The 16,786-nt window shown below is 33.1% G+C and overlaps 1 protein-coding gene across 2 annotated transcripts in view; it reads right to left on the reverse strand.

The window, feature by feature from the left end:
- LOC138701302 (aryl hydrocarbon receptor nuclear translocator homolog) overlaps positions 1-16,786 on the reverse strand; it is an 824,740-nt gene that overhangs the window by 30,103 nt on the left and 777,851 nt on the right. For both annotated transcript variants that reach the window (XM_069828046.1, XM_069828047.1), the window contains 3 exons: positions 13,594-13,700; positions 5,424-5,577; positions 1,614-1,749 (listed from right to left, as the gene is read on the reverse strand). In XM_069828046.1, the coding sequence (XP_069684147.1) occupies positions 1,614-1,749; positions 5,424-5,577; positions 13,594-13,700 (397 nt within the window). The remainder of the gene's footprint in view (positions 1-1,613; positions 1,750-5,423; positions 5,578-13,593; positions 13,701-16,786) is intronic.

Genomic DNA, 16,786 nt, shown 5'->3' on the forward strand with positions numbered 1-16,786 from the left:
TTAAACAATTGAGAAAGGGAAATCAAAAACTCCATAATTCCAATAAACCAAATTTTACAGGAGAGAGAAAAAACGTATCATCTGTCTTACTAACTTTAAATATTATACGTTCACCTATTAATATTGTGTAAAATTACATTCTTTATCAATTAAATACTCCAAAACCTAAATTTTTACATTATCTTACGCTACAATATGAAATAAACACTGCTGGAGTTAGTGGTTTTCTGACTTCCACAGTGTATGAATTAAGAAAAGTGAATAAGGGCAAATCTCAATATAGCCAACGTAGAAGCTCTGCCCATGACCCCTTCCACTTTTCCACTACTAGCTCACCAGACACGCTATGTGATAGGTGAGTGTTGTGTCGAATGCACATTTCATGTGGGTGGGGATAACTTCCCCTACTGGCGTTCGCTATATTGTGATTTATCCGTGAATAAATATGAGCCATGTGCAGTATATCATAATTCCCTTATGAAACATTGGAATATACGAGAAAATGGAAGTTTGTTATTAAGATTAACATTGCTACATTTTTTTAAATTTCAAATATATGAGGCAGAAAATCACAAATTACCATAAAGCACATTAAAATACACAAATAAAACCACAAACAATATTAAAACACAGTCTCATTCATGTTACAGATTCTGTTTTTTTTTTCTCTCACTCTCATGTTCTTCCTATGCATCTAGATTCTAGATTATTACCGTCTGCAAACAGAGTTTGGTAATACATCCTACTTTCCTCAGAAACAAACTGCATTAAATTTTTCAAGTCCTTCTGGTTTCTTCTTTCAATGGCAATACTGAATTGTATTTTAGTTGACTGGGGAATGATGCATCTATATTGTGTTTCTGGAAGTTAAATGGATTTCATAGATTTTTTCACTTTACTCAGTTGGTTGAGCGATAGTATAGCCACCTACTGGGAAATTAAGCTTGCAATGCAAAAACTCTCTTATTCCATGGAGTAAGTGGAGTTCTGACTTCCACGAGTTTTAAAACAGCCCTCAGAATGCAGATGAATGTCGAAATTAGTGTATTCTTGCCTTCCACGCATACGGGACAAACTAAAACGCACCATCTAGCCCATAACTCAATTTTGTCAAAAATTCGAATTAGTGGGTTTTTGATCTTCCTGCCTAAATTATAATAATAATAATAATAATAATAATAATAATAATAATAATAATAATAATAATAATAATAATAATAATAATAATAATAATAATGATTTATTTAACCTGGCAGAGTAAAGGCCATACGGCCTTCTCTAACACTCAACCAGGAGTAAGTATAAGTAAACTAATTGGAATATCAAAGTGAAAATTTGTGTAGCCTACCTATTACGCGTCCACATTGTAAGGAATGTGTGTTATAAGTTTCAGATTAATTGGTGTAAAAATGTAGAAGTTATAAATTTCACAGATCCATACCCTTAATGCAGTGCTTTACAATGAGCTCATTTCATTTCAACATTCAAGTATTTTCACCTATGTCCAATTTAGATTAAAAGTTGAAATAATGTACAAGGTGCAGTTATCTGTGTTAATGGATTCAAGACTTCACCTCTTGGCATGCATGAAACATGCGAACTGTAACACTTACCAAAGTATTGGCTGTTCCAGAAGAAGTAGATGGTCCAGCGTTGGGTGCCATTAGAGCAGCCTGCTGTCTAGTGGACAGAACAGTAGCTGAATAGCGTGCCTTCATCTCTTGCACAAGCTGCTCACCTTCCTCCTCACTGGAAACAATTTCACATTCCGAACATTTCATACACTAGTTGGCCTATCCTTCGCAGCCTTGAGCTGACATCTGAACATTATGGACCTTCAGACCAGTTGAAGCTACATCATTCCAAAACAAATAATGGAAATCTTCACTATGGCTTTTATGCAATGCCACAAATCACATTGTACTACTAAGTCCACAATTTGAGACATCTGGTCGACATCTACGGCCGACCACTAGGATCCAGGATACAAAGCAGAGGTTAACTTAAAAATAAAATACAATATGATTGCGGAGAGAATACAGAACAATACTATATCAACGAAATTGCTTATATTTTTTACGTGGAATGTTCTTCTTCAGATCAGGTTCATTATGAGGGAAAGTTACAGAATTTGTATCATAGTTGCAAGAAATAGGAGAGAGAATACATTAATTCTAGCATTATTAAGGTTGGGCAAAAATTGCCCATCCTTTTTATTACCTAAATTTTTTCTGCAATAAATGAAATCTACAGATTTCACCCTGCCTCTATTTGTCTCTAACATGATAAATACTTATAAGTGTACACATTTATTCTGTTTTAGATTTGAAATATAACAGACTAATAATTGAAGTATTTGTAGATGGGCAGATTTTACTCATCTTTGGTATTTCATGTGACTTAAATCAAATACAATAGAACCTCTATTATCCGTGGTAATGAAGGGGATGAACTGAACGGTTAATCGAAAAAATCGGATAATCCATACCATAAAAGATTTTCATAAATTAAGTGTATAAAACTTTAGCCTACAATTTCGTAATTTCCTTCGTGTTTTTGTGTTTAACGTATACTATATAGTGAATCAGTTGTCAACGACGGGCTCTTAATGGCCAAGGATTGATGGTTGATGATCGTCTGCGGAAAGATAGAAATAGTATGTCTCATGTTGTAGATTTATATAGGCTACTTTGTGCACTTTATCTTTGTGTTTTTATTAAATTGCGTACTGTTTCTCTTTTCCCAAACCTCTGAATTATTTGTATTTTTTTTTGGGGGGGGGGTAATTAACACAATAGGTTTTCTTTTGACAACTGCGGAAGACAGTTTGCATAGAAGTTATATAATACGGCCACTTGAATAGTAAGGATAAGGAAAGAATAGTACACGGGTTTATGGAAATTCTTGGGGTAATTTCTTTGAAAGCGGTAGTGACTATTTTACAAGTAGGCTAACTATTTCTGTTTCCGACAGCAAAGCATTATTATTACATACTGTGATACTTGTAAGGGTAATAACCCTCTGCAGAAAATCTACGCAGAAACATAACATTCATATTTTTTCTGCAAGAAGAGAAAAGAAAAGGAGCTAGAAAAAAAATCGGATAATCCGGCAATCGGTTAATAGGATGGCGGATAGTCGGGGTTCTACTGTACTTTACTATAATAATACCAGACAGCTGTATACGAGCAGAATTGACATGAGTGCAAAATGTCACGGAGCTGACATCTAGCGGAGAGGTGTGGTAATTACAACCACAAATACAAATATTAACATAGCAAGATTCGGACTATTGTTTACAACGTGAGGTACTAACGTGAAATAATATATGAGACACTTAAGAAATGTTGAATAGTATTTAATGTAATATTATTATTTTATATCAAAGCTGCATACTGTGAGAAATATTGCATACTTCGTATTATTTTCCGTAATTAATTGTTACCGGTAAGTTTACATTAAAAATATAAACTGTCAAATGCACAAAACATTGAATGGACGTTTCACAATAAAGTCAGAACTCAAGCCAATGAACCAGTGAATACCGCTCCTAAAATGAGTTTAAAATCGACAATGCACAATATTTAACATCTGCACTGTAGAATTGTCAAAACAACCTTTTCAATTTGTTTCACAACAAGTTAAATTCCATAATCTGTCAGCTTCATTTTATTACAAGGTAAATACTAGCTGATAAGTCTCTCTGTAATAAAGATAGCATTGTTATAATTCGATCGTATCACAGCACATGCCTTATGTTAATGGTTAATGTAGATTTTGTTATTCTGACAGTGAGTATGATCGAACTGTGTGTGTGTGTGTGTGTGTGTGTGTGTGTGTGTGTGTATGTATGTTTTTTTTTTTTTTTTTTTTTGTGCTTGAAATGTTTTTATATTTAGGATCAATGTTAGTTATCTTTAAGCCTCCGTCACATTTATTCCATTTCTTTTAACAGTTTTGATACAGAAAGGATTAGACAATGCCTGCTCACAGAAGTAAGCATTTTCAAGGCTCGTTTCTAGAGTTCTTTACGTTCTGCATGAACAGTCAGCCAAAAATCAAGAAGCTGAAATTCACTTAAAACATTTTTCCAAGCAGTGCCACACGATATCGAACAAGCTATCTTCTACTGGGTGTTCAGTTCAAAATGTGTCTTGGCTCGCTGTATGCCGTCATGTGGCTAGCTGATGAGCCTAGAGAATTCAATCTTCCTACACTTCCGCAGCTCAGGTGTATAACCTAAGAGGCAGAGAAGCTGGCTAGCAAGTACGGCGTTCATTCTGAAGAGTACGTGCCGATACATACGGTAACGCTGGTAGTGGCAGGAATGTGAACTGTTTGGAAATACGTACTGTCGGGATATGGGGAGAGGGTTAAGACGATTACTTACGTATTTGTTGACATTAACTTCGACGGTCAACATGGACACGGAGCATTTGATTTGTGTTGTGGAATGTTACCGTACGCAACCGATGATAACAAATACCCTGCGTACGACTTGCCGGCGCAAAACACAGTTTGAAAGAGGTTATGGTAGCACACAGACCGTACAGACCGCCATCTGTTGCTACGACGTTCAAGTTATACCGTACACGTTCTCAAGTTCAGATTGAAGAACGCCTTAAATAATAGGCAACTTCTCTAACATATATGAAACTCGCTTCAAATCGGTGACCCAACAACAGTGACGTCATGACACACTTTGAAATGAACACCCAGTATTTCTGTGAGATTGTGAGTCCGCGTGCTGATAAAGGAAATTTGAATTCATATATTGTTAGAGTTAGGAACCGGAAAATAATCTCAGAGTTGATCTTCATCTGTATTATGATGACATTTAAACCAACGATCTATTATAGACAAAATTTATATATGTTTGTGGTTATTGTGTTTAAACTTACTGCCATAGTCTAGTATATACAGTCACGAAGCTCAATACGTAGTAAATATGCATCCATAGATAGTTGCTAACCACTAGGATCGCTAATATCACCTCATTACAGACAATGCACAGTCAATTGTTCCTAGCACCCTCAAAACTCAAGCTTCGTAACTGTATATATTAGACTGTGCTTACAGTCTTACAGTTTCATAACAACACACCAAGGCTACCAAACTAATCTGTAAGTTGTGTCAACTGTGGCTAATGGGCTTCTGACATAAATACCACATAAAAAAAATTAAAATCCTTCTGAAGGAAGAAAAAAATTTCTCTACCCAGAATATTTGCGGATGCCCAGAATGATCTTCAGGGACCACTGGCAGTCCACGAACCCCACTTGGGGAACCACTAGTGTAGAAGAGAAGAACTTTGTTGAACTAATATTTTATATGTTCATGAGAAGTTCAACCAATAATTACATTGACATCAAGATGAGCTATAGCTTTCAGATGTATGATGCACGTAGTATTGGTTAACTTACGAAACAAGTGTATTGATGCAGATGAAGGACACGATCTGCTGCGTGTCTTTATCATACTCCAGGTACCCGTGAGTCCGTAGGTAAATGTATTGGCCTGTTTTAGACTGGAGTCTGTAGCAACTGCTGCCGTAACTTTCTTTACCACGATCATACACTGTAAAACACAGAGACATATCAGTAAGTCCTATTATTGTTCTTTATTGACAATTTTCCAAAGATTTAACACACTTAAGTTCGATATGATATCCATTATATTTGATGCCTTAAAAATCAGAATAATGTTGTGCTATATAAGTTTTCGATCAGCTATGAAAACAACTAACTATATACTTTATTTCAATGTACAAACAAATCGGAAAAACTAAATAGACCAACAAAATAAATATTTTCTCTCTCTAGCATTATGATATGATAGAATATTCAAGACGAAATCCCTGTTTTAACCACAAATCCATAGTTGCGATAGGTGATCGAAAACTTTTGACCGGTAGTGTATACACACAGAGAGGGATAAATAGAGAAAAACATAAATAAAGAAAAAATACGGTACTGGTATGTAAAATAAATAAATAAATAAATAAATAAATAAATAACGAGTAAAATATATTTTATTACAATAATATGTGGTCTGTATTCAGAATTATCTTTATTTCAAGTTTCTGTAATTATTTTTAGCTCCTATATGATTCACAGCACAATCTGTTGCTATCAGTACCACGTCATCAGACATCTCTGTACTCAAGTTCTTTCTCAATAGCCATGGCCCGCTCATGGAATTCGCTGCAGCTGGAAATCAAGGGTAGTCTTAGTCCTCAGTTGTTTAAAATTAGGTTGTTTAGAAATATTTTAAATGCAAAAAATTAGTTTTTTAGGTATAATTTTGATTTATTATTACTATTATTATTATTATTATTATTATTACTTACTTACTGGCTTTTAAGAAACCCAGAGGTTCATTGCCGCCCTCACATAAGCCCGCCATTGGTCCCTATCCTGAGCAAGATTAATCCAGTCTCTATCATCATATCCCACCTCCCTCAAACTTATTATTATTATTATTATTATTATTATTATTATTATTATTATTATTATTATTGTACACAGTCATTACTTTATTTTTCCATTAACACTAATATCTAAGTAATTGTCATTGTCTCAATGTAACACGTGCTGTGCTGATCATACTAATTCTACTATTCCTTTAGTTGTGAGATTATATTCATATGTATTAATTCTTTTTTTTTTTTTTAAGTTAATACTGTATATTAGAATGTATTTTCCTGTTTGTGATTATGTATTCAGTCTCTTTTTTATTATTGTTATTTTAAAGTTAATACTGATTGTGTATATGTATTCAATCTATCTTTTTTATTTAATTATGTTTATTATTATTTTTAAGTTAATATTTGTATACCGGTATGTAATTTTTCTGTATGTGATTTGATCCTGGTTGAGTGGAAGAGAAGTCCTCATGGCCTTAACTCTGCCAGGGAAAATAAAACCATTATTATTATTATTATTATTATTATTATTATTATTATTATTATTCATTATAATGCTGTAAAAATTGCATAAAATTATGGCTGCAACTTTTGGGGCATTTGCGGTGTAAATAATATTAGCTGATTTATAATCTTTTTTTTTCTCCATGCATTTACATACAAGTTTCCTTAAAAGGAAATTATAAGAGGTAAAATACCGGTACATACAAATCTTCATTATTAATCAATTATCTTACAGCAATACAAGACAATGGATGAAATACTACACATCCCACAGAATAGTAAAATACAAGCTTCGAAAATTATACACACTACGAAATATTAGTGAAGAATATAAATTCCCTGTGAAGCAAAACTTGACAAAGGGTTCATAATAAAGTGTGAACTCCAGCATCACTCGACGAAAGGAAATAAAATGACGACTTGGGGGTGTCACTGTTCTTCTCAGTATTCAATAATCATTAATAGAGAAACTCACAGTGGATAAATAAAATGAGATCTTTATAGATCACTTAGTGATTCTATTTCTAGAAAATAATACATAAGACATACATGAAAAGTTATGAAGCAGACTAACATATACTTAGGATATATATAATGGAATAGTAGAGTCTCTAAAAAACAAGCATGAAATAATATATTAAAAATACCAGAAAGAAAATATAGCAAAAAGTTACGACAAAACACGAGTACGCCACGTTTTATATTGCAGAATATTATGTATGTACTACTAGAATATATTACAGCTAGTGTGAGCAAGATATTTATAAGAAAAAAATATATAAAATATTTATTTAATAAAGAAAACCAAAATAAAACTGAAAAAAAAAATACAAGAATTATTGTAATACAATCTGACACATATAAGCACAATCTAATAAAACTTCTGAAGCATATAATTGAGTTTACCAACATCCTGTCTTTGGAGAACAAAAGGGTGAAATAAGGAGGTCAATGGGAAATTCCAATATGTCTTCAAGTATTGACACTATTCTATATGTTGTATTTATATGTTATATAGAGTCTATTTTTGCTTTTATGTTGCTGATCTGACAATACATCTCGATTCTCAATGTAGAAAAAGGAATATTTTACTAGTTACGAGCATTGTGTGTGCGATCAATCAAAATCTTCGTGGAATTGTCCAAAGTAGTAAGTTTCATATTGAATAATAATTGAAGCATATAAATAAAAACTACAAGAATCATTCCCAAGTGTTTCAAATTTTTACAAATAATTTCATGGAAAAATAATTACAGTGCTTTCTTTCGTTTTTCATTTCCTGTCTTAGATTAGATATTTTTTTATTTGCTGAAATTCGTTCAAGGAGAATTGGATTTCTTTTTCTTTTCTTTTCGGATAACTATGGAAATCTATACACATAAAGAGTTTTTTTAATACTGTACTGTACAAGAAGTAATTTTATCTTTCATATAATGATATGACCATTACACTCCTATAATTGAAAACACACTTTCAACACATGAATGGAAACCAGGAAATGAGAAATAAAATTCACAATTGTTCAAGTTCTGAAAAACAGTCTTTATTCTTAAATTGAAGAAAGAATTCACTCCACTCAGAATTCATTTTCCCTAAAAAGAAATTGTCACCCTGATCACTTCTAATGTTTTCAGTTCTTGACATTAATCAAACAACTTAACATCATCGATATCAATGAATGTTTCATATACCTTAAGCAAATACAATTCATCAAAGGGGATATGAGTTCAGGTTTTACTAGTCATGTTTGTAAAATGCAAGATATTCTGACAAATTTTTTAATGTCTGGAGGACCTGAGGACAAGGATAAAAAAAGGAGTACGTAGCCTCAAAAATCCAGATGCCTGATCACCCAGATCCCTTCTAAACTTCTCACAAAATGAACGTCTACTTCCAAATGAAACGAGGCAATATGGACGTTTTCATTCCAAAAATTAAAAGTCGGTATGTTGGATCACTGGCTCTATCCCTGTATTTGTGTATCCACTGGTCAAGCTTTGATAAACACAGTAGAACCTCTATTACCCATGGTAATGAAGGGGGTAGACTGAACGGTTAATGGAAAAAATCGGATAATCCATATCATAAAAGATTTTAATAAATTAGGTGCATAATACTTTGGTCTACAATTCTGTGATTTCCTTCATGGTTTTGTGTTTAACGTGCTTTGTAGTGGATCAAGAGTTCACTAAAAGTTCGGTTGTCAATGACGGCTTCTAACAACCAAGGATTGTTGGTTGATTATCTGTGGAAATACAACAATAGTAGAAGTCTCATATTGGAGATTTACATACTTTATACTCCTTATCCTTTTTTTATTATTATTAAATTGCTTTCAGTTGTACTCGCGTGCTTTGAAGCAACATTAACCACAGTTTCTCCTTTCTCAATCTTCTCAAATATTGTAATTTTTTCGATAGTTAACACAATACATTTTCTTTTGAAGAGTGTGGAAAACATTTTGCATAGAAGTTATATTTACGGCCACTCCAATAATAAGGATAAGGTCTGAATGGTACACGGGTTTGTGAAAGTTCTTTGGGTAATTTCTTTGAAAGCAGGAAGTGACTATTTTACACGCAACTATTTCGCCGACAGCGAAGCATTCCTACTACGTATGCATGTACTGTGTAAGGGTAAAGGTACTTTTGGAAAACTACCTAGAAACATATTGTACAGTACTTCATATTTTTTCTGCAGCAAAAAAAGAAAAAAAAAGGTAGGGAAAAAAGTCGAATAATCCGACAATCGGTTAGGCCTAATAGGATGACGGATAATCGCGGTTCTACTGTATAATCTGTACTGGCCATAACTATAACATATTATATCATTTTTAATGTAATAATAATAATAATAATAATAATAATAATAATAATAATAATAATAATAATAATAATACTTTATTGCCAGAACAGTGTCTGTACATTTTGTCTGAAATTTTCTCATTCAGGGAGAGGATTTTTTTTTCTGTAGGCCTACTTTAAATCTGTGACATATCAAGAATTTTATCACCCCTGGCTGAGTATGAACCAGCAAACCTCAGACCTGATGGCATGTTAACTAGAACCACTGGGGACAAGCGAGAAAAGAAACAGAAACACATTCATCATCATCATCATAATTGGCATTAAGGCCCTTGTAGTTTGGCCTTAGCCTCCCTCAGAACATCCGACCAATCACTCCTGTCTAATGCTCGTGTTCTCCATCTTCTAATTCCAACTTTTGTTAGGTCAGCCATCTCAGTTTAGGTCATCCGACTTTCCTTCTTCCTACTGGCAATCATCTAGTAGAGCTTTGGGTGTGCGATTGTTCTCCATCCTGGCTACGTGTCCCTGCCACTCTAACTTTCTGAGTTTTATGTCAACAACAATGTTAATATCTTTATATAATTCATATAACTCAGAATTTGTTTCGATTCGCCAAAACCCTTCCTCATAAGTAGGCCCAAAGATTTTCCGTAATACTTTCCTTTCCCAGGCATTTAAGATCTTTATTGCCCTTTCAGGTAAAGTCCAGGTTTCACTTCCATATACTACTATTGGTTTAATAATAGTTATATATATTCTTATTTTAGCTTTTCTTGAGATACACCTGGACTTCATAGTTTTATTCAATGATCTAAGACCTCGATTCCCAGCTGCAATCTTATCTTTTATATCAGTCATAACATCATTATTGTCTTTCACCTTGGAATCCAGATACTTAAAACAGTAAACTCTATCAAAATTAGTATCATTTAAATTAATCTTACTAGTACTGTACTGTTATTATTCATATTATACATGTATTCATAAGTAGGCCCAAAGATTTTCCGTAATACTTTCCTTTCCCAGGCATTTAAGATCTTTATTGCCCTTTCAGGTAAAGTCCAGGTTTCACTTCCATATACTACTATTGGTTTAATAATAGTTTTATATATTCTTATTTTAGCTTTTCTTGAGATACACCTGGACTTCATAGTTTTATTCAATGCCCTAAGACCTCGATTCCCAGCTGCAATCTTCTCTTTTATATCAGTCATAACATCATTATTGTCTTTCACCATGGAACCCAGATACAGTACTTAAAACAGTAAACTCTATCAAAATTAGTATCATTTAAACTAATCTTATTAGTACTGTATTGTTATCATTCATATTATACATGTATTTAGTTTCATCATTGTTAATTTCCAGACCGGCTTTGATTGCTTCAGCTTCTATTTGTTTGAGTATTTCATCCATTGTACTTACATTGAGTGATAAGATAACAATATCGTCCGCATATTCCATATATTGTGCCGCAGAAACAAATTAATTTCGATAAAATTTGGATGCTATTCAAAATAAACTACATTACTGGTGAACTGATCTTAATTATTATGATAATGAACGTAGGGAAAAGTGAAATATTCACTATAATATTCTCTTTCAGAAGTTACATAAATATGTCCACTTTAAAGTCTATGCTCATTCTCTTAGAAATTTTGCTAGTTTGGACACAGTCTACTATATACAGTCGCGAAGCTTGAGGTGATTTTTTGCAAATCTCGTGATATAGTGCTCCAAGCGGTTAGCAACTAGAAACAATAGACTGTCCACGGTCGACTTTGTACTGTGTCGTATTTCCATCGAGTGCTAGCTCGTTGCGTATTTCACATTGATGCTTGTGAAATGTTCGTTATTGGTTGTAATGAAAATGTTAATGGCTAAAATACAATAATTGGAATAATAATATTTTACTAGAGACGTAGAAAAATTAAGTTTGTTTTAATGAAATTTATTGATCACGTTTTATTTTCAATTCTGGTAGGATTATTATTGCTTAGGCCTACTTTTTTTTTTCAAAGGATATGTTTTTAATTATAGCTGTTAATTTTGTTGTTATTTTTATTTGAAACTTTAATAGAGACGTAGAAACAGTCTATTACAATAAAATTTATTGATCACGTTTTATTTCCAATTCTGGTGTGATTATTATTGCTTAACCTCATCCCACTTTGTTAACTACGTAAGCCTACAATACAAGTACTGGTACACGTAAGTTACTCCATTAATTCATATTTCCATTATTATTGCTGTAAAGGGAAATGCAAATTAATATTTATTGGTTTCGTAGTTAATTATCGCTATAATCTTGAATGAGTGAAGCGATTATAGTAAATTTCAGTTCGTTTTGCACAAACAAAAATAATATTAACCTATTTCTTGCAGGTATCTTCGAGTTTATGGTGGAATTTAATATACTTCATTAAAATAATAAATTAACTTTATGCATTTAATATTTCAATAATGGAAGGAAGGTGTTAATTTTTCCAAAAGAACACGACAACGAAAGTGTAACATATTTTGTCGTCTGCTAGGAGAGAGATCTGCGATGATGAGGCGATAGTAGCGATCCTAGTGGTGGGCAACTACCCATGTTTGCATTTTTACTACATATTGAGCTTCGCGACTGTATATAGTAGACTGTGGTTTGGACATGTTATTTTTCCCGTTCTCTGTGTTCTTCATTTGCTTAAATTTAAAAGAGAAGTATCAGCATGAAGCAAGCATGAAGTATAAACACTGCATGTAAAAATGCGAACCATGTATAAGACTTCAATTTTCATACAAATTAGTTGTTATGCTTCAACGTGTATTGCAAAATAATTATTTATTATTAACAGCTCACTATGTATACACAATACTAAGGATTCAAACCTAATGGAGTAGAATTCTTAATATATGAACACGGATAAATTATGTAAATTTAATACTCTACAAACTCCAGCTCTTTAATGACACTTCAAAAATAAACACTCTAAATATTGGCATATAGCCAAACAAACAGCAGTTTCACTGAGTTTCTTTGGAGAGCAGACTGCTTCGTCAGTATGTTTAAAATCTTTATTCAAGGACAAAATATAACTGTTTTGGAGTACGTCTTGTATGAAATCTTTGGTCTTACATACAACAGTCTAGAATGCAAATATTTTTACGTGCAATTTATAACGGCTATTAACGCAGAAGGGATTATATACATTTTTGTCCTTGTGTTTTAAAAGTTTAAATGGAAGGAGGAACCTTGAGATAGCTTCTGAGAAAATAACTAAAACAATTAGATACACATAAAACAAACTGACACATCAACTCTAAAACTGGTCACTGCAGTAATAATAATAGAATAATAATAGAATAACTTAGATTTTATAGTGCCTTCACTTCCTAAGACGTAAGCAAAGAGGGGGAGTGACGCCGGGAATAATTATTTCAGGAGGGGGGGAAAAGATGAAAGAAAAACTTTCGTAGATGTTTTCCTGGTATGTGATGTTTACAATGAATAATCACATTTTCAATATGATTTAAATATGAATTCACACTGAATAACATATAATCAGAAAAAGAACTTTCCGTTTGACACTTGTAATAAGAGTCAGACATACAGACTTCAGTACACCAAATAGGATCTGAGAACTGCTCTTATTTTATTTTATTTTATTTTATTTTTTTTTTTTTTACGAATCACCTTATTGATAATAAATTTGATACAGTACTTTTTTTTTCTTCTTAAATTTTGCACCTGGGGCAAATGTCCCTGTGCCTCTCCTGATGCCACACCACTGATATCATGAACTGCTATTGAAAACTACAAAATAAATTTAATACTATCATATTCGGATATTTGTATACGTTTCTTTTACTTACTTTGTCGTAAAGCAATGATAGTAAAACGCACATCATCTCTGTGCATAAACTTGAAAGCAGATTCCCCTGCAACTTCTTCTGCCATGTAGCCTGCAACCACGGAGATTCTGCAAACAGAAATGTACATATAAATAACACACACAGTACATTCACATTGAGTGGCTGGTTGATTTCCAGTATCTACTGGTATGTTTAACTAAAACAGAATGTGTTTAATTTGTAATCTTAAGTCAAATTTTCTACTATTCCTTTACTGTACTGTTTACATTTGTTTTTAAATCTTATGTATTGCCCCTATCATTATAATATATTGCCCGACAAGAATTTCGGTATTCGTTAGTTGTATTGTCATTACTTGTGTTATATTTTAATTATTGCAATTGTACCTGAATCATGTATGTAACTTGTAATCGTAAATCATTGCTTGTAATATCTCTTTATTACTCTTAAATGTTTCATTGTTCATGAATTAAGTATTAATTTGAAAGTGAAGAATGGATAGTGAAATTTGAAGGGCGCGTCAGCATCAATGGCTATTTGCGCCCATGCCTATTGTTTTTCTTTTTGTGGTGAAATTAAATTGTTTTTGCATAACTCAAATACACACTGACTAAAAACTTTGACACATTAAAACACACTAATATTGGATGGACAAGGTGACTCCTGATATACAATAACATTAAAACGAACACATAGTAGTCCCAAGATAATGTGAGACAATCATAAAGTATGAAACAAACACTGCCACAAGAAATATGTGGCAGTGTTTTATAACAACAATCATTAAAAATCGGATGTATAAGGTCCGAGTAATAAACTGTATTAAAAGAAATGTAACTAAAATAATCTCCAGATGTAAAGGGTCTGGAGAAGAAATAACAATGGGCTAAAAGGACATTAAAACTTAGATCACCTTGTCGAGTTCAGTGCTACGTAAATACCTCAACACTGCATTGACACAATTAAAATCATTGCCAAGAGCGTCACGTAACGTTGGACGTATTGCATACTGGCGTCGAGGCAAATCATATTTGCGACAGTGGAGTAAAAAATGTTCCACCGTAAGAAGGGCATGGCAAGTGTCACATTCCGGTGGAAGTTTGCAAGACAATAGGTGACCATGTGTCAAACGACAGTGACCAATCCTCAACCGAGTAAGTATAACTTCATCTCGCCGTGACGCTCTTGATGACGAATCCCATTCTCGAACTGTATTTTTAATTGGTCGTAATTTGAAAGTGAAAGTGAAACTTTGTTTTATTAATCTACTATTGACTACCTTTTTAAGATCGTGATTTACTCTGAAACGGTTAGACATTCTTGTATACCTTTTACATGGATTATTCCTCAAACATCTCATTAATCTTTAACAGGAGCCATTCTTTCACTAATGTACATGCTTCTACATAATTCATGTAAATTGTAACTGTGACCACTATTTTATATTATCACTTTACTATTGTTTATTGGTTATAAAATATGTATTTTGATGCCAACTATAATCCTAATATACCTCAGGATGAACTAGGGTTTATTAAATTGGATAATAAAAAGAAATTAAACAGAATTAATTATCTCCGATAATAGATTGATAGGGGAGGAACTGCCTAGCAGGAACATTTTCATATTGTTCCTGCTTATGTACAATTGAGGTACGGCAGCACTGACAACCATATTTGAAGAGGGAGTGTTAGCTGACAAACTGTCTCGAGAATTTTATAGATTTCCTCACTTACACAAGGCTCAGCTCAGTAACACATATTAACCGCATCTCAACTCAGATATTGTCGGATACAAGCAATCATTTGCGATCAACAGCCTGATCACCTGTTGCAAATGAAGGGTTCAGAGCCATAGTGGGCCAAGCGCCATTTATTAAAATCGGAGAAAGCGTCGTCGTCTTCCTAACAAGTATTAGGCCAAGTAGCCTGTTATGGTCTCAAACTAGAATTTTCAGTCCATCTCTTCTTTGGACGGCCTAGAGATCTTTTGCCATACGGATGGTAATGAAACAGTGCTTTTGGAATTCTGCATCGATTCATTCGTTCGAGATGACCCTTCCACTGAAGTTGATATTTGCTGATGAACTGCATAATGGGTTCTATTTGTCCTCATTTTTTTTATGATCCCAGCGAGTATATCCAGCTGTTGCTCTCATAAACCTCATCTCACTTGCTGTTATTCTACTGACATCTTTATTCTTCACAGTCCATGCTTCGCTATCATAGCTTAATACTGGCTGTGCTAAGGTTTTATACAAGCCTATTCTTGTGTGTCTTTGTACTAGTGAAGGTTTCATGATTTTATTAATGATCCCCATTGTTTTATTATATTTACATATTTTTTCAGCAATATCTACTTCATCATAAGTGATAGTGTATAGCCAAGGAAATTGAAGGTATTTACTCTTTCTATTATTTTATTATCCAAACAGATTTTACTTGGTACAGGGAATTTCCCACAAAATGACATGATTTTTGTTTTTTCAATATTAATTTCCATGTTATATTTTTCACTGATCACATTTAAATTGTGTACTGAATATTGTAATCTTCAGTTGATACCATGAGAACTAAATCATCAGCGAAAAGTAAAGCATCAAGCTGCAAATTTCGATTAATTGGAATAAATCCGTGGCGTGTCTGTCGCCAATCTTGAATGGTTCTATTTATATATATAATAAACAGAAGTGGTGAAAGGCCACAGCCTTGTCGTACTCCACTATAAATGGGTCGCCACTGTGAAAGTTTATTGTTGCTTCGAATTAAAATCGGAGAAAGCAAGGGTTAAAATCAAGTGAATAACATAGTTTAATGAAAATTGACATATAATTTAGTTTTAATGTGCATATTTTATATCACTTGCTATATGTTTCATTGAATTATGGTATTCATTTAATTTTAACCCTTGTTCTCTCCGCTTTTAATATACGGCGCTTGGCCCACTATGGATCTGAACCCTTCAAATGTTCTAAACAACAAACACCATTCTTCAATCATTTTTTATGGCTTCTACTGCAGAATTTATAATATATTTATACATGCAGGCTAATGCAGACTATGTAACTCCAATATTTTATAAACTCTGTCAAGGTTTCCAGTTTATACGAGTAAATCACCAGAATAACCTTGTTTTTTTCTTTGTAACATTTAACTTCACACACACGTGTGTACGTTGCTACATATTTCTCTTT

This window comes from Periplaneta americana, chromosome 6 (assembly GCF_040183065.1).
Source record: "Periplaneta americana isolate PAMFEO1 chromosome 6, P.americana_PAMFEO1_priV1, whole genome shotgun sequence".
NCBI lineage: Eukaryota > Metazoa > Arthropoda > Insecta > Blattodea > Blattidae > Periplaneta > Periplaneta americana.